Source organism: Perognathus longimembris, chromosome 8, assembly GCF_023159225.1.
Source record: "Perognathus longimembris pacificus isolate PPM17 chromosome 8, ASM2315922v1, whole genome shotgun sequence".
NCBI lineage: Eukaryota > Metazoa > Chordata > Mammalia > Rodentia > Heteromyidae > Perognathus > Perognathus longimembris.
Window position 1 is genome coordinate 49621072 of NC_063168.1, and position 23528 is coordinate 49644599.

Here is a 23528-nt window from a genome sequence, read left to right on the forward strand (position 1 = left end):
GGCTGGGCTGCCAGTGTGTCGGATGTCGTGTGAATGATCCCAGCTGTGAATGGAACCCACTCCCTGGACATCGAGCCACAGCCAAGGGGAGTTCGCTCCGTGGAGGTTTAAGGGGCTCTTCACCCTCTCGAGGAGCCTATGCTGCAGCCGGATCGGGGGTGCACGGGGATTAGGGGAGCCCGAGACATCAGGAAAAGGAGGATGCCAACGAAAGCAATTCTGGGGGAGGCGGTGGCTAGTGAAAAAGGCGATGCTCTCCAGATTTTCACCCCACGCCCTGGGAAATGTTACGAGAGCGTCCAGGCGCGATACACGGAGGCGCCTTCTTAGGACAGGACCTCGGGGCAAAGCGGGGACCCCGGCGCTTCAGCACCTCGCCGGGGGCTGGGCGCACCGCCGCCCTCGGAGCGCGCGCGCTGCCGCACGTGGGGCGCCCCGCGCGGGGAGTGGAAGCACCAGTCAGCAGGAAAAGCCCCAGCTTGGGGTGCCTTCTCTGTAGAAAGCCTTTGGGGAGGACTCCGAGGCCGGAGGACACGGACAGTTTCTGGAAAAAAGAAACCCAAAACCTTTCCGAACCCCAGTCCTCACCTCTGCACTACTCCTTAAGCCTCCCTTTTCCTTTTCCCTTCGGGGAGGGAGGACCCGGGGTTGGGGTGTGGGGGGGGCTACCCTAGTCATCCTGATGGGCCGGGGCGAGACGAGGCCGGGGACGCCCGGGCGGCGGGGCTTGGCTTCCCACTTCGCATCCCTGCCTAGCGGACCCCTCCTGGCCTGTGCGGGCGGGAGCGCACGGCGTCACGAGGCGGGGAGCCCGAGGTCCAGGGCGGGGCGCTGGGGAATCCCAGCCCGAGCGAGCCGGGGAGGTGCGGGAAGGCGGGCGCGGGAGGGCGGGCGGAGGGAGGTGAGCGCGCGGAGCGGGCAGGCGAGGAGGAGGACGGCGAGGGAGGCCCCGCCCCCGCCGCCCCGAGCCGGCTCCTCGCCGCCGCCGAGCTCGCTCACTTTGCCTCTCGCCTCTGGACGGCGGCGGGGCGGCTGCTGAGCCGCGGCCGGAGGGAGCTCCGGTGGGGAGTCGGAGCCTTCCCACGGCGTCTCTCCCCGATTCGGTGCCCGCGCCTCTCCGGGGAGGTCGGCGCCGCCGCCTTGGAGAGGACCAGCCGGGCCTCGGAGGGGGGGCGACCCCTGGGCGCGAGGGGCGGCGGAGCGGACACAGCTTGGCACGCGGCCCGTGGGGCGCAGCGCTGGTGCCGGAGGGGACTCCCCGGCCACCCGCAGGTCCCGCCCGCCCCGGGACCCGTCGCTAGCGGCGACACTGGGCTGCCGAGGCGGCGCCGGGCAGCAGCAGAGCCCCGAGGGAGAGCGGGCCCCGACGGCGCGCTCCCCCGTTTATCCGCGGCACGCAGGCCCCGCGCAGGGGTCGGGGGGCGGAGGCGCAGCCCTCGGGTGCACGGGGCCCCGGGGCGGCTAGCCATGACTTTCGGGCGCAGCGGGGCGGCCTCGGTGGTGCTGAACGTGGGCGGCGCCCGGTATTCGCTCGCCCGGGAGCTGCTGAAGGACTTCCCGCTGCGCCGCGTGAGCCGGCTGCACGGCTGCCGCTCGGAGCGCGACGTGCTCGAGGTGTGCGACGACTACGACCGCGAGCGCAACGAGTACTTCTTCGACCGGCACTCGGAGGCCTTCGGCTTCATCCTGCTCTACGTGCGGGGCCACGGCAAACTGCGCTTCGCGCCGCGGATGTGCGAGCTCTCCTTCTACAACGAGATGATCTACTGGGGCCTGGAGGGCACGCACCTCGAGTACTGCTGCCAGCGCCGCCTCGACGACCGCATGTCCGACACCTACACCTTCTACTCGGCCGACGAGCCCGGCGCGCTGGGCCGCGATGAGGCGCGCCCCGCCGGGGCCGAGGCAGCTCCCTCCAGGCGCTGGCTGGAGCGCATGCGGCGGACCTTCGAGGAGCCCACGTCGTCGCTGGCCGCGCAGATCCTGGCCAGCGTGTCCGTGGTGTTCGTGATCGTGTCCATGGTGGTGCTGTGCGCCAGCACGCTGCCCGACTGGCGCGCCGCGGCCGCCGACAACCGCAGCCTGGATGACCGGAGCAGGTACTCCGCCGGCCCTGGGAGGGAGCCCTCCGGGTAGGACGCACTTGCTTCTCTGCCCGTTCCAGTCCGTCCTGTCGCGTCCCGTCCGTGCGTCCCGTTCGTCCGTCCGTCCATCCGTCCGGTCTCCGTCCTGTCTGCCAGGCTGGTTTGGTGCCCCATGGGGTCCCCCAGCGCGCTCACCGAGGGACGCATCGGTCCCCACCCCAAGCTCAGTTTCCCAGCCTTGAAGTCCCGCTGGCCTATGAGTCAGATGCACATCTGGAGGGTGAAACAGCCAGGCGTGGGGAAGGGGCAGACAGATGTACAGAGCTCCCCATAGTTGGGAGTTTTACTTCGGGAGCAAATGGCAACCGACTAGTTAGATTTCTCTCAACTTTTATTGCCAGGATTGCAGTCATTTCACCTTGAGCCAAGAGCAGTTTGAAATATGTACTAAATACTTGGTGGTCTTAGGAAAGATGAAGTGTTGTTTTGGTGAAATGCGGCCCTGCAGGGCACTGCCCACACGATCTACACACCCTGCCCCCGGCATAATGTGTGCTGTAATGGAATTGCGTATAGTAAAGGAGGCTAATTTAACGATAGATTCTGAATAATGGATGTCTGTGCTCTTTTCTTTCTCTTCCTACAAAGGATAGAGTTAGTCAAGTTCCTGATCACCGTTTGGTGCCAAAAAGTTATTACACTGTGACATTGAGAGGGTCTTTACTATGGGGAGTGGGGGGGTTGGGGAGAAGAAACGACAACCACAAAAAAAAATATGTCCTTGGAGGGGAAAATAAATCGAAACTGCTCGACTACAGAAGCAATATTTGAGAAGTTGATATATATTTTTTCTTTCTACTTCATTAGGAAACAAGGAAAATGTTTTAATCTTCCCTAAGATCATGCTTACTTCTCTTAATGGTGATAACACTTTTCTGTTTTTAGTACAAGTGAGTTTAATTTTGCATATTTGGTGGGAGGAATCAGCAGACTAAAGTTGGACTTTCAAGAGAGACAGCCATTTTGGACACAAAAATCAAATTATACATTCTCTTTTACCTTTGCTTGATAACATGTTAAGATCCTCCCCCCTCCATTCACGTTTAATCCCCACTCACTTTTTAAATTCCAGGTTGTACCTTGTCATCTCCTGATATGCATGGGTGTGTTAGAAATGGTGTTTCTGAAATTGCAGTGACTCCTTCTACATAATATTCTTCCTGTGGGGGTGTAAAGATTTCTGTATAAATCTACGAAGTAAATAAAATTGTCTAGTACCTCAGAGCCTATTACTGTTCTGCCATCTTGGCATGAAACCTAAGATACATGCTTTGAAAAGAAATAAATTAGGAAACTCATTTTGTTTAGCATATTAGGCTCTGTTTTCAATTTACAGATAAGAATTACTTGTTTGGTACTCCAAAATCACAGTGAAATTAATTTGTATACCTAAGTAAGTTAGTGTCCTTTTTTTTTCCTCTGAGATGGGAACCACAGATGACTGGCCTTGCAATGATTCACTAGTAACTAGAATTCTAAGGCTAGAGAAGGTTTGATTTGTTTAAGTAAAGGGAACAGGAGAATTCTTATTAGGTCAGACATTGAGGGAGGAGGTTGGCTAAACCAGTGTATAAGCAAAAACCAAAATACACAAACCATCTTTTTTTTTTTGAGGAAGAGGAGTTGGGGGGGGGGGATGAACAGCCTGGAAATCACTAATGTAAAGCTTTTGGAAGGAAATGAGAGAGCTGAATAATAATTCTAGGGAGAAGTGGGAGGTGGAGAAGAGAGAGACTGTAGAAATGAAGGAGGAAGATGAGAGTAATGCTTAATCTGTGTATACATATCTATGTATGTATATAATTATTCAAGTCAGAACTGTTTCCTAGATACCCAGATATTTCAGGCAAATACATGTTTTTCTTGGCTTAATGGCCCAGTTTTCAGCTTCCTCTCTTGAGTTTCAGTATATGAAAACCAGTATCTGTAGTCCCAAGCAGATGAACCAAAGGCTGGCTAAATACCCCGTATGCCATATGTTACTGAGGATGCACCTTACTGTCCTCCCTAAAACAGACCCTAAACCTCTCAATCTCTGCCAGTTTGTTGTTGCTGAATTAATCTTTCTGAAACATTCTGATTGTTTGACTGGGGATCCACCAAAGAAAGCCAAAACTCCTTCCTTAGCCTCCAGGGTGTTTTGCAGTTTAACTATAGTTTAATTCAATTCAATTCAATTAACCTTCTTGGCAAGCACCCTAACAGTCAGGTCTTGGTTTCAGCCATTGTCATTTGCAATAATCTTTTGAGCATCCGTAGTGTTCAAGGCCCTGTTGACGTTGTAACTTATTGTAGAGAACAGTGGATGTGAGATTCTGAGGCACAGTGTATCTAAGAGTTGAGTTGTGCTGAGAAAGCCTTCAGGTTATGTGGGGGGCGGGGAGTGGTGGAAATAAGCAATCATTGGGAGGTTGTTCACTGTCCATCACTGGCAGGGGGTGTCACTTATATAAGCTAGTTTATGCAACCTACAGGATCATGTGTGTCTAGCTTTGAGGGGAAAAAAATCAGGAGTCTTTTCTCAGGAAAAGGAGTGACAAGGGCATAGACATGAAACTTGTATGTTACGTTTAAGAAGTAGAATCCTGTGGTGGAGTGAGAGGTCACTAGAGAAAAGAGAATCATTTTATTTTGCTGCAGTGTCCAGCCATTGTTTGGTTTATAGCTTTTGGCCTGAATAAGTTATGCATGTAAAGTAATGAATGTGGTAAGTGTACATCGTGGTTGGAAAGAGTGGGAGAATTGGACACAGGAAAAATGAGTTTGAAACCAGGTGTGGTACCACACATCTATAATTCTGGCAGGCAGAGGTGAGAAGAAGGAAAGTTTAAGGACAGCCTGGGTGGCATAGCAAGATCTTGTCTCAAAAAATCAAGTGCTGAGTATCAACTCTAGGACAGTGCTTGCGTAGTATATACAAGGCCCCAGGTTCCATTTCCAGAACTGCAGAATAGAACACAAGGAAACAGATAATGAAGTTGAAGATCTTTGCAGAGGGGCAGGGATGAGAGCTTGGATTGCTTTGTGGTTGTGAGAACCTGGAACAAATGACAACTTTGGGACATAGTAAGAGGAGTCTGCTGAACATTGGAAAGAGACAGAATTCAGGGGCTGATTTTGGGCTTCCAGGAACAGGGGAGTGCTCCCTTCCACCTGCAGCCTCCCATTTATCCAATCTGGCCTCCTTACTAGTTCCCAAGTTACCTGGTGTTCCTTATTATACCATCTGTAGCTTACTGCCCTTGGATCATCGATAAAGCCCAATTTGGGTTCTCTTTTACTTTGGAAGCTTTTACTGCTGTGCTACCAGATGTGATATTTTCTCCCCAACTTCTTGAGAGATTGCTTGTTTGTACTTAGTTGGTGTCTATAAAAGCCTTTCTAGTGTGGTAGCAATTCTCTCATATAAACACACCCTGGCTTCTAAGCTAGGTTAGATGAAAAGCCCTCAAAGGCAGGTAAATGCTCCTGTACTATTATGACTGCATCTTTTTAGGCAAAAAATGTTCTAGAACAATGGATATGTGTTGTGTTCATATTACATTAAAAACTGGTCAGAAACAACTTCTGTTACGTAGTTTGAAGAGCTGTTTGGAGTAAGGCAGTAGAGGTCTCCCTGTTTTGAAGATTTGAAGAACTGCAGTAGCCCTTGTTTGATATGATATGATATGATATGATAAATTAGCTCTTGTTTATGAGTTGCAGATACTTTATTCTCTAATTTAAGACTTCATTGAGACAACTGCGATTTCCTAGAATTTAGTAGTTACACTTTAATACCTGTTTATTGAGAGAAAAGCCCATGATGATTGAAAAAGGATCATGAATTCTAACCAGCCTAATTGTGCCAGGCACTGTCCTGGCACAGTGGGTACAGAGTTTCCTGACAAGGTTCCTGAGTTTCTTGACAAGGTTCCTGTTCTCAAGGAGACATCCAGCTGTTGTCAGTGGGATGGAGTGACAGACAAAACAATAAGCAAACATAAGAACTCCAGATTGTGGGGCAGGAGGTATGACTAAGGTAGTAGAGTGGCTACTACAAACATGAGGCTCTGGGTTCTGATGCTAGTACCACAAAAAGAAAAATCTTTTTTTCAGACTGTGAAAGGTAACATGAATTGAGTTCTAAATGTAAGAAAGAGCCATGGCAAGATGGAGGGAAGAGTATTATGGGCAGAAGGAACAGCAGTGCAAAGACCATGAGATAGCAATGGGCTTGTCTTGTCTATAGGATAGAATGAAAGCCCCTATGGCCTACAATTTAGTGCAAGTATGTGCAAGATGGGGTTAGAGGGAAGCCAATGGACTAAGGCCATGTCTGCATGCCATGGAGGTTAGATTTTCTTCTAAGCATGACATAGAAGCCTGTGGATAGTTTGAAGCATAGAAAAGATTCTAATATATTTTCTTTTTAAAATTTACTTTCTCAAGGCTGGGAATATGGCCTAGTAGTAAAGTGCTCACCTTGTGTACATGAAGCCCTGGGTTCAATTCATCAGCACTACATATAAAGAAAAAGCTGGAAATGGCGCTGTGGCTCAAGTGGTAGAGTGCTAGCCTTGAGCAAAAAGAACCCAGGGACAGTGCTCAGGCCCTAAGTTCAAGACCCAGGACTGGCAAAAAACAAAAACACATAAAATTTATGTATGTATGTATGTATGTATGTATGTATGTACGTACGTACGTACGTACGTACGTATGTATGTATGTATGTATGTATGTATTTATTTATTTATTTATTTTGCCAGTCCTGGGCCTTGGACTCAGGGCCTGAGCACTGTCCCTGGCTTCTTTTTGCTCAAGGCGAGCACTCTACCCCTTGAGCCACAGCACCACTTCTGCCCTTTTCTGTATATGTGGTGCTGGGGAATTGAACCCAGTGCTTCATGTATAAGAGGCAAGCACTCTTGCCACTAGCCCATATCCCCAGCCCCATAAAATTTACTTTCTCCTTTTTTCTTTCTTTCTTTCTTTTTTTTTTCCTTTTGGGTGGCACTATAGTTTGAACTCAGCTTTTCACTTACTAGGCTGGCACTGTTCCACATGAACAGGAGGTCTGCATCTCGAGATTGTAACTCAAGACTGCAGCATGAACCACCTTAGTGGTAGAATCATTTATTTGTGTGTTGCTTATTTGGTGGTAGTAGATTCTGAACTCGAGGCTTCACACCTGCTAGGCATGAGTTCTACCATTTGAGCCATGCCTCCAGCTGTCTGATATGTATTAAAACACCACTCATTGGGTAGATAATGGACAGAGGTGTCAACTGAAGATGCTTCAAGACCTGACAAGCAAGGGACTGGATTTTGGATACAGGGAAGTAGCAGTAGAGATAGTATAAACAGGTTAGATTCAAATCCACAGTTCTAACAGGATGTATTGGCTTTCCATCATTGACAGAATATCTGAAATAATCCACCTAAAAGGAGGGAAGTTCATTTTGGCTTGCCTGAGCCAGATTTCAGAGATTTTAGTCCATGGTCGCTTGGTTCTGTTGCTTTGGGCCTGTGGCTACAGGGCACATTGTCGTGGGAGCATCTGGCTTAAGAAGGTGACACCTACCTCATGGTATCTGGGAAGCAAAAGAAACATCAGGGCCAGGGGCCCAGGAAGGAGGGCATGCCCACAGTAGACCTAGCTTCCTTCCAACTAGGAAGAAATTCATATAATTTCTTTCACCTGCCAGACCTATGAGGAACATTCAATTTCCACACCATAGCAGTGGACTAAGAAAGTGTGAGAAGCTATTGAGTGAAACAGTACTTCTCTTCCTTATATTGGCTTCAAATCATGATCTTCATATCTCAGCCTCCTGAGTAGCTAGGATTATCAGCACCACTGGCTTCTGTTATTCTGACATTGTCAATAAGATTAATATTCTCTTTTGGCACTTTATCATATAGACAAGTTATCTTATAAAATTACTAAGCATTAAACTGGGTCCTGGTGGCTCATGCCTGTAATCCTAGCTGTTCAGGAGGCTGAAATCTGAGGATTGTGGTTTGAAGCTATGTGGAGCAGGAAAGTCTGTGAGACCCTTATCTCCAATTAACCTCTAAAAAGCTGCAAGTGGAGTTGTGACTCAAATAATAGAGTACTAATCTTATGCACAAAAGCTCAGGAACAGCATGCTGGCTTTGAATTCAAGCCCGCACTGTCTCTCTCTCTCTCTTCCCCCCCCCCCCCCAAATTGCTAAGCATCAGCCAGATGTCTTGGCACATACCTGTAATCCCAGGACTTAGTGGGGGTTGGGGTATGACAGGCAGGAGAATCCCAAGTTCAAGGACAGGCAAACCTATATAGATCCTATCTAAACACACACACACACACACACACACACACACACACACACACAACCCAAAATATACCAAGCATTGCTTCCTACTTAATTAAAGTTGCTCTTTTCTACTTGCATTTGACAGGTTTCAACCTTTGAAAGACCAGTCAGATATAAAGTAGTTACCCTTTTATTGTGTGGGCCCTTTTGCCTGTGGACTTCTGTTCCCTCAGTCAGTCTCAGCACAAGAATTCTCTCTGGAGTTTTTTTTTTTTAATCTCTTCAGCATATACAGTCTTGTGATAAATTTTGATCTGTTCTTTAGAAATCTTAAAAGTTGCTTCCTGTGAGAGTTTTGATCTTTAATTTTTGTTATATTGTGTAACCCTAAGACCATTTAGATAATCAAAATGAAGCACCAGGTGATAGAAATTTAAAAATCAATTATATTATTTCCATGGCCTTTGCGCTCAATATTACATAAGTCCAATAGGTTTTGAAGTCTGTTAAAAATAAAAAGCAGTATTTGAAATGGAAGATGAATGTCTCACTGCTTTTACTCTGTAGATAAAGTGGTTACTTTCAGAAGTCAGTAATTAATAGATCTCTGATAAGATTGAACATAACCCAAACTTCAGTTAAATCCTATTCTTTCACAGTGGACTGTTTCTTTTAAATGTGTACAGGGTTTTTTTGTCTGCTGCCAGTTTTAGAATTCTATGGAAACTTCGCTTTGTCAATGTTGTATTTCTAATCAAAGAGCTTTTTTCCCCTTTCCTTTTGATAAGCAAATCATTTTCAGTATTTTTCCTCTTATTTATATACTTTTCATGAAAACTTTTCTCATTGGAAAATGTGCTATAATGTGAAAAGGTAATATTATATTCTTTCTTCAATCCCATCACTCCTAAGGTGCTGGGCAGCCCTCCAGAAATAGCCCAGGTACATACAGACATGTACATGGTCATATACAGATGTAACAGATCATTCAGCAACTTGATCTTTTTATTTCCTAACATATCTTGGAACTCTTTCCATATCAATTCATATTTTTCTCATTCTTATCACTATTTGTATAGTATTGTATGTATGGATCATAAAGTTGGTCATGGGGCTTGAACTCAGTGCTTCCTGGGAGCTGTCCCTGAGCTTTTTCACCCAAGGCTAGCACTCTACCACCTTGTGCTATAATGCCGCTTCCAGTTTTCTGGTGGTTAATTGAAGATGAGTCTCATGGACTTCCCTGCCCAAGCTGGCTTCAAACCATGATCCTCAGATCACAGCCTCCTGAGTAGCTAGGATTACAGATGTGAGCCACCAGTGCCTGGCTAACTGGGGATTGAATTTAGGGCCTCATGCCTGTCAAATGGGTGCTTTATCAACTTGATCCATACCCCCCAGCCCTTCTTTTGTCAGGCTATTTTGGAGGTGGAGTCTAGTGAACTTTTCTGCCTGGGCTGACCTCAGACTGTGATCCTCTAGCTCTCTTGCTCCTGAGTAGGATTACAGATATGAGCCACACACAGGTACCCAGATACCATAATTGATTTAGTCAGTGTCTGTCCTAGAGATGATAGTAATGGCTGCAATAACCTGTGTATATGTAGGAATAAAGACCATATTCTTAGGAGGTAAACTTCCTTAGCTTTATTTTTACCTTTCTTAGGCTTCTTACCATCCATTTGATTGTGTATGTGTTTCTGTGCCTCAGTGCTGGGGATCAAACCCGGGGCCTCAAGCATTCTGGTCAGGTCATCATCATACTACTTTAAGTAGTAAAGTTTAATTGTACACTTGAAGATTATAAATCATGCTGCACATCTTCAATGAATGGCTAGGAAAGGACAAGCATTTTGGATGAACAGATGAGTCAGATAAAGCAACAAGCAAAACATTTGTGTTTGAATTAATTCATTCATGAACTGGCAGATTCTGTTGGTGTGTTTGAAATAGTTACATTCACTTAAATGAATAACTAGTCTGTGTATGATAAGGGCCCCTTAGCTTTTTTGTCTGTACTGGCTAGCCAAGGTAATGGTGTGATGAAGAGTCTGTTATCTGACTTTCTCAGGCAGTGCATGCTAGAGGGAAAAGGCTATGATGGAAGAACCAGGATTCAGAGTCAGGAGGTAGGAGTTAATGAGGCTGGGAAGTTTATGCGCTATGCCCTTCTCTGGTCTTATATCCTGATCTGATAAGTTGGGATAGTCCATGTAAGAGTCAAAAGAGAATGAAGAGCAAATCCTTAACTAAAGCCTGAACTTCCTCAGTTTTATCTTTCCCTCTCTCAGCCCCTTCTTACTTTCTAAGCTTGTCTTGTTGCTTCTGAGTATATTTGTTTGTTTTCCGGTTATGGAGCTTGAACATTGAGCCTGGGTACTGACCCTGAGCTCTTTTGCTCAAGGATAGCACTCTACTGCTTTGAGCCATAGCTCTACTTCTAGTTTTTCTGGTGGTTAATTGGTGATAAGAGTCTCACAGACTTTCCTGCCTAGGCTGGCTTTGAACCATGATCCTCATATCTCAGCCTTCTCAGTAGCTAGGAATCCAGGCGTGGCTTGTGAGTATGTTTTTTGTTGTTGTTGTTACTGGTATTTATCAATTTTTTTTACATGTATACATAAAACATATGATTATATATAAATATACATTTCATGGCTTTATAGAGAGATATATCTACAATTGTATAATCTATATCTCTCATTCCATGCATGATGACAATTGCTTTCTTTTTTTTTTCCCCTCTTATTGTCAAAGTGATGTACAGAGAGGTTACAGTTTCATACGTTAGGCATTGGGTACATTTCTTGTACTGTTTGTTACCTCCTCCCTCATTCCCCCCTCCCCCCGTGAGTATGTTTTAACTTCCTTTTAGTCTACAAACACTTTGAGAACAGAAATTCTATGCAATTCTATTCAACATAGCCCTTGCTCATGGGTAGGTATGTATTTTAAAGTAAATGACACATGAAAGAACCATACAAATGTCTGTCTGTTTGAACTTAAGGCCTGTGCTCCCTAGGCAGGCCCTTAACACTTGAGTCATGCCTCCAGCCCTATAACAATTTTTTTTTGAGACAGGGTTTACAGGCTGCCTGGAACTCATGTTCTTCCTGCCTTGTCCCCCCAAATGTTGGGATTATAGGCATGCACTATCCTGCTTGGTTTGTGTTTTCCTTTTTGGTAACAGAGAGGAGATGTATAAGTTGTCTTAGGCCTATGAACAGATTATAATTTAAAAAATGAATCGCAAGCTGGTGTTGGTGGCTCATGCCTGTAATCCTGTCTACTCAGGAGGCTTACATCTGAGGACACTGGCTCAAAACCATTCTGGGCAGAAAAGTCGGTGAGACTCTTATCTCCAATAAACTACTCAGAAAAAGCTAAAAGTGGCACTGTGGCTCAAGTGGTAGAGCAGTAGCCTTGAATACAGAGAGGCTCAGGGACAGCACCCAAGCCTTGAGTTCAAGCCCCAGGACTAGCAAAAAAAAAATTCAAGTTGTGTTTTTGGGTCTTCATTCATTTATTAAATTCAACATGTATTGAGCACTGACTATGGTAGGAAGTGTTCTACGTGCTATGGTACAAAACAGAGTCTCCTTTCAAGACAATCCACTCAGTAAACCTCTACCAGAGGCTGAGAATGGCTGAGAAGCAGTGCAGTGGGATAATGAAGAGTGTACAGTGTATTCCTATGCAGCTCAGCCAGGAAGAGCCTTCCTACTAATTAAGGCAGTATCTGAACAAGGACCTGGACAGGTACAGTAGGCAGCCATGGGGATGCTGGGCCAGATAATTCCCATCAGACAGAACAGGAAGTGCAGACCCTGAGGGGAGTGTGTCTTTGCTGTGTTGGAGCAAGAACAAGGAAGCTGACTGCCATGAGAATAGTGTGAGGCATGTAGATCATGAAGAACCAGATAGATGCACCAATGAAGGTCACTTCTTTTTGTTATTGTTTTATTTCTTTTTTTTTTTTTTTTTTGGCCAGTCCTGGGGCTTGGACTCAAGGCCTGAGCACTGTCCCTGGCTTCTTTTTGCTCAAGGCTAGCAATCTGCCACTTGAGTCACAGCGCCACTTCTGGCCATTTTCTGTATATGTGGTGCTGGGGAATTGAACCCAGGGCCTCATGTATACGAGGCAAGCACTCTTGCCACTAGGCCATATCCCCAGCCCTGTTGTTTTATTTCTTTTGGTGTTTAGCATGGAACCTATGACTTCAGACACGCTAGCCAAGTGTTCTGCTACTGAACTATACCCAAAGCCCGAGAGTTTAGGGTTTTCTTCCCTATTATTCTTTTTTTGGTGCTGGGATTGAACCTGGTTCTCATTCATGTCTCAGCATGCACTCTACCACTCAGCTACAACTCAAGGAACATGTTTTTAAATTTAATTATTTACAAATTTTATTCACTCAGTGCTGCTAATCTAAATTAGGGCTTTTTACCACTTCATCCTCACCTTCTAATTTTAGGAAAGAGGGGTACTGGGGTTTGAACTCAGAGCATTGCACTTGCTTGATAGATGCCACAACCCCAGCACTTTTTGCTTCAGTTATTTTTCAGATAGGGTTTCATGCCTCTTTTCCAGGGCCTGCTTCAGACTATGGTCCTCCTATCTATGCTTAGGGCATAGCTAAGATTATAGGCCTAGACCACCAGGCCCAGTTTGTTTGTTGAGATGAAGATCTCACTGACTTTTTTTCCAGGCTGGCCTACAACTGTAATATTCCTAATCTTTGCCTTCAGAGTAGCTGCAATTATAAGTATGAGACACTGTGCCTGGACTGTCTTTTTTCCAAAAAACTTACATTTTTATTATCTTTAAGTAATGGTATAAAGGGCTTACCATTCTTGATTGATATCAGCCCTTTCACCATTCTGCTACTTCCAACCCCTCTTGTAGGTTTTCCTAGTTTCATAGGATATGCATTGAATATTATGACTATATTCTTCCTCCTCCCCTTCTTCCTTCATTCATTTCATCTGCCCATCTCCCTTTGGTCTCCTGTCTTCTCTCTTCCCCCCATGCCTCACCAGCTGCCCCGGCTGGCTTAGAACCACAAACCTCAAATCTCAACCTCCTGAGTGGCTAGGGTTTACAGGCATGAGCCACTGGCACTCAGCTGTGTTTTCTTTTCTTTTCTTTTTTTAAAGCAAAAATGGTTTGCACTTTGGATTTGTAGCTGAATTTGAGTTTTGAAAAGACATAATTGGCTAATTTTAGAAGTTTATGTGCTGGGAGTGTGGTTTCCCTAAATGTACCAGTTTAATCGCTAGGTGGGGGAGGGAAAGAAAAATAAATAAATAAATAACAATAAATAAATGCTCAGTTAGGTGGAGGCTGAGATCTGATGATCACAGTTCAAAGTCAGCCCAGACAGTCAAGTCTGTGAGACTCTTATCTCAATGAACTACCAAAAAGCCTGAAGTAGAGCTATGGCTCAAATAGTATAGTGCTAGCCTTGAGCACAAAAATTCATGGACAGTGCCCAGGTCCTGAGTTCAAGCTCTAGGACCGACACACACACACACACACACACACACACACACACACTCACACTCACACACTCACAGGCTCAGCTGGGCCTGGGTATGAAGTGCTAGACTCAGGTTCACTGTTAGCTGAGTGATTTCCTCAGCTAGCTCACAGAAGTCTCCAGGATCCAGCTTCACTTCGAAGACTTTACCAAGTGACTCTCCCAAGTCCTAATCACCATGTCAACCTAGGCTGTGGTGGTTGGATTTCTTTTTCTAGGTAGAGATATGTAACTGGCCAGGTTTACCTCTGACCAGTCCCCTGTATTCTGTGTTGCAGGAGCAGTGTGTTCTGGAGGAGGGATGGGTAATCTATGGTCTGCACATGAACTGTCTGATTTTCTATGTGGCTCTTGAATCATTACACATTTTTTTTTGCCAGCCCTGGGGCTTGAACTCAGGGCTTTGGCACTGTCCCTGAGCCTCTTTTGCTCAAGACTAGCACTCTACCACTTGAGCCACAGCACCACTTCCGGCTTTTTCTGTGTATGTGGTATTGAGGAATTGAACCCAGGGCCTCATGCTTGCTAGGCAAGCACTCTACCACTTAGCCACATTCCCAGCTCTCTTGAGCCATTTTAAGATGTTGGAACAGCTGGCTGCTGGTGGCTCTTGTAATCTTAGTTACTCAGAAAGCTGAAGTCTAGAGGATCAATGATCAAAGTCAGACCCTTTTTTTTTTTAAGTCTTTTTTAAGTCTTAAGACTTTTTTTTTTTTTAAATCAGACTCTTATCTCCAGAAATAACCAGCAAAAAGTTGGGTTGGAGATGTGAGTCCTGTGGTAGAGAGCCAGCTAAGCAGGCTCAGCTAGGCCAAGTAAGCATATGTCTCTGTCCAAACCTCAGCATGGGCAAAAATAAAATGTTGAAACAAAAATCAAGTATGCTCATTCTCCTACATATCATCTGTGGCAGCTTTCCCATGACTTCAGCAGAAATGAGCAATTGGAGTAGAAACTGTATGGAACGTTTGCTACCTGACTGGTCAGCTGAGAAGCTTGCTGACTTTTGGCCCTCGACAATAGGGAGTCACCCAGGCCCACATTCGAACTTTATTCTACTACTGTCCAGCTGTGTGTCCTCAAGTATATTCCTTCTCTAGGCCTATGTCGTCTCATCTTTAAAAACATAGATAATAATATTGAGAAAGGAGAATCACAAATTTAAGACCAAGCCAAGAAACTTAGTGTAGCCCTGTCTCAAAATAAAATGTAAAGGGCCATGTGTATGTGTGTGTGTGTGTGTGTGTGTGTGTATGTGTATGTGTGTGCACACACCTTGCCTCAGTTGGAGAGCACTTGCCTAGCACAGGTGAGACCCCGAGTTCAGTCCCCAGGTATGCAAAAATGAAAAAGAAGGATAGTAGTAATCTTACTTCGTTGGGTGGCTGTGAAAACTCTCACTGATTCTTGTCTGTTAGCCAGCTGGATGCCTGGTGCTACCCTGATTCCCACTGAGGCCTATCCTGATGCACAGATTATTCTGCTTTCTCCTAATCAGAACTTATTCAGTTGTGGTTCTAGAAGAGCAAAAGCTTTTATTTACATTTACACTGGTAGGGGAAATCAAGTATTTATAAGCTGGGAACTATCTTATTAACTTTAGGCTTGCTTAACTCCCATTTATAATACTCTTCCTTGATGATATCTACAGCTGAATTCCATGCTGGAGGAGGACACCAGGGTTCTTTGCTTGGAGCTGGTTGTGAGATGGCAATTAAGAACTGTGCTGTACATTGATGTTCCAGGAGGCACCTTTGAACTACAGGCACAGCCAACCTGAGCTCTGAGCCAGTAAATACTGGTGGTGGGTGGGAGGTATGCATGTGAAAACTGGAATTCTTCAATCCTGCTGAATCAGTGGTGGCCATTTTAGTAATGAAGTGGTTGTTTATGATTTTACATGAATACAGTAGGAGAGGTACACTTAAAGAGGGACGCAAACTGTAGGTACCAGCAGTCCCTTGTGCTCTGGTAGTGTCTTTTTAAGAGGAAGAAGAGCCCAAGGATTAACGGCGATGAGCAAGAGAAGGGGTGCAACTGTGGAAAGGAGTGCAGATGTTGGGCAGAGTGGCACAGCAGCACGGAGTGTGAAAGAAAGGTTTCAGGGGGCTGGGGATATGGCCTAGTGGCAAGAGTGCTTGCCTCGTATACATGAGGCCCTGGGTTCAATTCCCCAGCACCACATATGCAGAAAATGGCCAGAAGTGGCGCTGTGGCTCAAGTGGCAGATTGCTAGCCTTGAGCAAAAAGAAGCCAGGGACAGTGCTCAGGCCCTGAGTCCAAGCCCCAGGACTGGCCAAAAAAAAAAAAAAAAAAAAGAAGGGTTTCAGGCTCAGTAGCATTTGCAGCTTCTACTACATTCCCAGTGCCAGGCTCAGGGGCCATACTGAGTTGTTCTGCATGTTCTTTACCACCAAAGACCGATAGTTAAAAGAAGTGTCATCTAAAAACATCCTTGACAAAGATGTGCTTTATCAAAATTACTCATTATACCTTGATCATTCATTCATTTTGTATTGGTACTGCGGCTTGGATTCAGGGGTTGGGGTCTGTCCCTTGACTTTCTTCACTCAAGGATGGGCACTCAATCACTTGACCCACTCTTCTACTTCTGGCTTTTTTGTTTGTTTGTTTTGGATCAATTATGGGGTTTGAACTCACTGTCCCTGAGCTTTGTTGCTTAAGGCTAACACTCAACCACTTTGAGTCCCATCTCTACTTCTGTTTTTTCTGGTGGTGAATTGGAGATGGAGTCGTATGTATATTCCTGTCCCAGTTGGCTTTGAACCTGGATCCTCAGATCTCAGCCTTCTGAGTAGCTAGGATTACAGGCAAGAGCCACTAGTACCTGGCTTTCTTCTGGCTTTTTGGTAGTTAATTGGAGATAAAAGTCTCATGGACTTGCCTGTCTGGGCTGGCTTTGAACTGTGATCCTAAGATTCTTTCTTTCTTTCTTTCTTTCTTTCTTTCTTTCTAGTCTTGAGGCTTGAACTCAGGGCATGGATGCTGTCTCTGAGCTTTCTGCTCAAGGTTAGCTCTATCACTTTGAGCCACAGGGTCACTTCTGGTTTTCTGGTTGTTAATTGGAGATAAGAGTCTCTTGGACTTTCTTGCTGGGCTGGCTTTGAACCTTGGTCCTCAAACCTCAAGCCTCCTGAGTAGCTAGGATTATACTGTGAGCCACTGGCATCTGGCTTTTTTTTTTTTTTCCTTTCTGATGTTTTCATATACATTTACAATTTAGATCCAACTTCCTTAAATGAAAGAAAACATGCTTGGCTAACTTTTTAATTTAAACATGTTTTCAGCATTGGCGATTGAACTCAAGACCTTGCCCGTGCCAACCACGTTCTACCACTGAGCTTTAACTCTGGCCCTAGCACTTTTTTTTGTTTTTTTTTGGCCAGTCCTGGGGCTTGGACTCAGGGCCTGAGCACTGTCCCTGGCTTCTTTTTGCTCAAGGCTAGCACTCTGCCACTTGAGCCACAGCGCCACTTCTGGCCATTTTCTGTGTATGTGGTGCTGGGGAATCGAACCCAGGGCCTCATGTATATGAGGCAGGCACTCTTGCCACTAGGCCATATCCCCAGCCCTCCCTAGCACTTTTTAATAATCTGTGTGACCAAGTGAGAAGTTGTGGAAAGCTCTTCTGCTGGACATATGAAATAGTACATCTGCCTCAAGGGAAAGCATTTGTACAGCTGGATTCATTATGATCTAGCCTAGCCATCTGTTTCACAAAATACTTCTCATTAAGAATGACTTACATGTTGTATTTATCCAGACTTGAAGGTAGAGCAGGCATTTTGTCAAAGATGCACATGAGAAATGTTTCAACTTAAGGAAAACAATGACCAATATTTGTTGACCAGTTCAATCTTACAAGTAAAATTAGAAATTTAGCTAGGTACTGCTGGCTTATGCCTGTAATCCTAGCGACTCAGGAGTCTGAGATCCGAGGATCACAGTTCAAAGCCAGCCTGGGCAGGTAAGTTTGTTTGTTTGTTTTTTGCCAGTCCTGGGACTTGAACTAACATCCTGGGCACTATCTTTGAGCTTCTTCTTTTTTTTTTTTTAAATAAAAATTACTTATTTATTGTCAAAGTGATGTACAGAGGGGTTACAGTTTCATACGTTAGGCCAGGGGTACATTTCTTGTACTACTTGTTACCTCCTCCCTCATTCCCCCCTCCCCCTCTCCCTCCATGAGTTGTTCAGTTGGTTTACACCAAATGGTTTTCCAAGTATTGCTTTTTGGAGTCATTTGTCTCTTTATCCATTGTCTCTTGATTTTGGTATTCCCTTTCACTTCCCTAGTTCTAATACCAGTATATACAGTATCCAGGGTACTCAGATGAGATACAGTGATAGCACGGGGACAACCACAGGAAGGGTATACAAGAGGATTATCAACAAAAGTGAGCTTCTTGCTGCTCAAGGCTAGTGCTCTACTACTTGAGCCACAGCACCATTTCCAGCTTTTTCTGTGTGTGTGGTACTGAGGAATCGAACCCAGGGCTTCATGCATGCTAGGCAAGCACTCTACCATTAAGCCACATTTCCAAACCCAGTCCATGAGATTTTTACCTCCAAAATAGAAAACCAGAAGCAGTGCTGTTACTCAAAGTGGTAGAGTGCTAGCCTTGAGCAAAAAGAGCTCAGGGATAGCACCCACGCCCTGAGTTCAAGCACACAGACAGACAGACAGACAGACAGACACACACACACACATTAGAAACTCAGAGCACTTGCCTAATGTGTTGGTGCATGCCCTATAATCTTCACAGGACTCTGGAGTTTCTGAGGCGGGAGGATGGTGAGTTTTAGTCAAGCCAGTCTAACTAAACAGTAAGACCCTCCTGCAATAAGTCAATTAATTAATTTGAAGAGCAATCTTTAGAATATAAAATGAGGGCTTGGGGGTGAAGGTCAGTGCTAGAGTCTGTGCTTAGCAAGCGCAAGGCCCTGGGGAAATGTGTCAGCATTTGGATTTGCTGTATAGCTAAGTGAATCAATGTATCCTAAATGACTAACACTAAATGTTACAAAACTACCCCTGAGCAAAAATCCATTCTTCTGAGTGTCAGAAAAGACCAGTTGGCAGGTTTTAATGTAACATTTCAAAAATCTCAGGTGCTGGGCTGGGAATATGGCCTAGTGGCAAGAATGCTTGCCTTGTATACTTGAAGCCCTGGGTTCAATCCCCCAGCACCACATATATAGAAAATGGCCAGAAGTGGTGCTGTGGCTCAAGTGGCAGAGTACTAGCCTTGAGCAAAAAGAGGCCAGGGACAGTGCTCAGGCCCCAGGACTGGCAAAACAAAAACAAAAACAAAAACAAAAAAACACCTCAGGTGCTTGTGGCTCATACCTGTAATCTTAGCTACTCTAGAGGCTGAGATCTGAGGATTGTGATTTGAAGCCAGCACAGGCAGGAACATCTGTGACAGTCTTCCCTCCAATAAGCTACTCAGAAAAAGCCAGAAGTGACCCTGTGGCTCAAGTGGTAGAGTGCTAGCCTTGAGCAAAATAGCTCATGGACAGTGCCCAGGCCCTCAGTTCCAGCCCCAGGACTGCTCCCCCACCCCTAAAAATGAAAAATCCCTGTGATACATATTTCTGCATGGCAGCTGGCCTTTGAGAAACTTGTCACTTTTTGAGTTTTGGTATGGTGTCAAAAATGCTTACAATTATCTAGAAAGAGTATTAAAATATTCTTGTTCTATTTACATATTTCTGTGAGGCTAAAATCTCTCTATGGATTTCAAAGCAAGATAGTCAACATACTGAGCTAGGAAAACTCAGCTGTCCTTTTAAAGCTGGACATAGAAGGATTTGTAGAATGGGAAAACAATATCACTTTTTTTAACTTTTTAAATGAAAAACATGTCATCCATAGGCAACATATTTGTTATTGCTTTAAATGAATTAACTAATATATTTTGAATTCCTAGCTTAGTATTTATTATGGTATTTCCTGAGTCCAAAATGTTGAGAACCACAGTTCTGAAGGCACCAGTTCAATGAGGACATTATTAAAGCAGTCTTCCTTCTCTCCTGAAGGCCTGGTATTGTCCCTTTACAATTCCTTTTCCCGGTTTATAAAGTGAAGGCCCTCTGCTCACACATCCTGAATGTTAGTAAGGTCATGGTTTCAGTAAGACTCAAGGAATGCCAGTACCATGACAGTGACACAAAAGGCTCTCCTCCTTGCTTGTCTCCCCCCCACCTTCACTCTTCCCTCCCTCTCTTCCTACTTCCTGAGGGCATTGTGCATGGTAGGCAAAGCAATTCTTATCATTAAGCTATATACTCTAGCCCTAGAATTTAAAAGTGAGGTTACCACAGGGAAATGTGTATTTATACCTAATTTGATTGGAGAAAACAAACCTGTCTATTCCTTAAGAAAGTATGTCTGAACCTGTCCAGGTGATAAACATCTGTAATCCTAGCACTTAGAAGGCTGAGGTAGGAGGTTTTTTAAGTTCGAGGCCAGCCAGGGCTGCATAGTGGAACACTGTCTCCCAAAACAAAGAAACAAAAACAGCCAGTCTGACTTGAATGGCTAGAAGTACATCCGTGTGCATTTTCCATAAGCTGAATGAGCTGGGTACCTAATTAGAGGAGTTTAATGAAGAAAATGTACTTACAACACACAGGATATAAATGTGTTATAAAATATATCCCTGAAAGATGTATTGAAATGTATTAATCTCATTTCTTTGTAATACTATAAAATTTGGAACTGGTGTCTTTAAGAAAATTAACCATTGTGAATAGCAATGTTAACGTTTACAGTGTACCAGAATTTGTGTAATGAGCAGCTGTTTTAACTTAAAAATTGTCAGGTATAGAAAATATTAGAGGAAGTATGTAGTTTCAAGGATTTTTTTTTTCAAGTGCGAGGTCAACAAAAGGCTGGGACCACTGTGCTTTAGCTCACTGGAGGCTGGTGAGAATGGTGCGGTGATTTGGGGACCATACTGCTACAGGTCAGTAAGCTACAGTAGTGTCACAAAGTGTCAGGAGTGAGGATGCTCAGAGACATGTATCAGGTAAGACAGCAGCTTCCTGAGGGACTTGTGAACTTTAGCTTTAAGGGTGGGGATAGTGCCAAGGAGGTGTCTAAACCCTAGATAACACTGAAAGGGCTGGATGAAAACAGCAGCAACCTTTTGGCTTTTGTCAAATTCCTCTTCACCAGAGACCACAACAGGACCTTATGGAGCCCTTTGTTCATGTATTTGCTTGTAATGGTCTTTACTGCTGATCACTAAGGATCTGGTTGCATGATACGATGAAGTACATTTTGCAGAAAAACAGCCATTCATGTTTTTGTCTTCATGTCACCTGTGAGCCCCTTTTACATTGTACATAATTCCTTGTAGGTGTGAGATGGAATAGGTAAAATAAATATGGTGGGCCTCCCACCAGAGGCAACCGATGGCGTGAATTGTCCTATTTTTTCCCCAAGGCCCCTGGAGGTAATCAGTATCTCAGCTTCAAGTGACGTGATGAGGAAGTCAGGTGCCACAGTTACTTTTGGTCCCATAGCATTAGAGAGTTGGGGATTGGACTGGTTCTGGACCCAGAGCTCATGTGCTTGGCTGGCGCTCCACTACTTGCTGTGCAGCAGCTAACTCTCTGTCTTTGAGTGTGCAAAGGATGCGTGGGGAATTTTGACTCACATCTCAAGAACCAAATTCAGGGCCAAATTGAATTTAATTGATAGTTATTGCTATGTATGTCATTTAAGAATCAAGTAAATGAAAAAGATTTTTTTAGTCCCTAGAAAGATAAAAATTAAATTTTACTAGCTAGCAGTACAGTATACAGTGGGCTTTTGAAACAAATTGTCCTTCTCAATTAACCTGTGTAATTTATTTAAATGTTGGTACTCAGCCATTATAACAAATGTTCAGAGGAATTCTTCTTAAATATAAAAAGACTGAAATATCAACCCAAACTTAAGCCTTTAGAGAAGTTCAGTTTCTTATGCCAATCAAAAATGTGTTTTCCTTGAACACGGCTACCTAAAGCTTAAGAAGCAGAACAAATCAGTCTGTAAAATAAAAGAGACACATGCTTTACAAAAGTAGGAGAAATTATGCGTGCAGCCATTATAAAGTATTCCAGGAATGTAAAAATATAGATTACAGAGCGGTGAACACCTGTCTGCCCATCTCCCGATGGAAAAAGCAAAATACAAAAAATACAGTTCAAGTCCACCTGGTGCCTCTTTCTCATTGAAATCTGGATCCTCAGAGATTTCCATCTCCTGATTTTGATGTTTTTGTGGTTTTTTTTTTTTCTACACATTTAAATGAACATCAAGAAGCTAGAACTTGGGGTTAAGGGGAAGGGTTAGATGAATGGAGAAAGGAAGGGTGGGAAAATGCAGTCATAATATTCAAGCTATATATGTGAAATGGAACTAGGCAAATTGAGGGGCTGGGTAGGGTTGGGAGAGATGGGGAGAATAGTGAAAGATGTGACATTGATCAAAATGCATTGTTCTCACAAACTGATGTTGAATTGAAACCCTTTGTACAACTTAAGATAATAACAAAGTTTTTTAAAAACATGTATATGTATAATGGGGCTGGGAATATGGCCTAGTGGCAAGAGTACTTGCCTCTTATACATGAAGCCCTGGGTTCAATTCCCCAGCACCACCTATATAGAAAATGGCCAGAAGTGGCGCTGTTGCTCAAGTGGCAAAGTGCTAACCTTGAGCAAAAAGCCAGGGACAGTGCTCAGACCCTGAGTTCAAGCCCCAAGACTGGCAAAAAAATAAAAAAATAAATAACATGTATATGTATTATATATACATACACACATATATGTACATACATGTAAGTTTGTGCTAGGTCAGTTTTCGGTTACTCTAATAAGTACTTGAATAAGTACTTGAAGTGTTCACCTTACAAGGAGAAAGGCTCTTAGTTTTGGAGGCTTCAGTCCATGATTGGTTCTAGTGCTCTAGGATCTGATGAGTTAGTTGGACTGTAGAGGTCATGGTAGAGAAGTGTGGCAGAGCAAAACTGCTCACTTTGTGGCCAGGAAGCAAAGAGAAAGGAAGATACTTGGGTTACTGTTTGAGGTCTTATCTTCCCCCCTTCCCCCTCCCGCCCCCCGCAGCCTCAGTCTCTCACATAAGACTTCCCACTGGGTCCAACCTCTTAAAAGTTTCTACCATCTCCCAAGAGTACCAAGCTGAGAAACCAAGCCTTTAAGACATGGGCTTGTGGGTGATATCTCAGATCCAAGCTCATCAGTGTTCCTACACATAAAATGCACTATGGTCTTTCATCCCTACAACTATTTTTTATAAGCAGTATCATCAATGTAACCTGCAGCTTGCTCCTTTAGCTCAACTTTATGTTGTGATGTTGATTTCTGTAGCTATAGTCAGTCCTGTCATTTTGCTAATGTAGTAGGACTTGATTTATTTGCTCTTCTGTCTGTGGAAATTTTGCTATTACAATGGTTCTGTTCATGTCTCAGTGAACATATAGGAAATTTTCTTGAATACATCTACCTAGAATGGTACTTATTATACCGA

At 44.5% G+C, this 23528-nt stretch overlaps 1 protein-coding gene across 1 annotated transcript in view; it reads left to right on the forward strand.

Moving 5' to 3' along the window:
- The first annotated feature begins 1334 nt into the window (after nucleotides 1-1334).
- Kcng3 (potassium voltage-gated channel modifier subfamily G member 3) overlaps nucleotides 1335-23528 on the forward strand; it is a 46316-nt gene continuing 24122 nt past the window's right edge. The window contains exon 1 of the mRNA XM_048353046.1: nucleotides 1335-2099. Within this exon, the coding sequence (XP_048209003.1) occupies nucleotides 1468-2099 (632 nt within the window). The 5' untranslated portion in view covers nucleotides 1335-1467. The remainder of the gene's footprint in view (nucleotides 2100-23528) is intronic.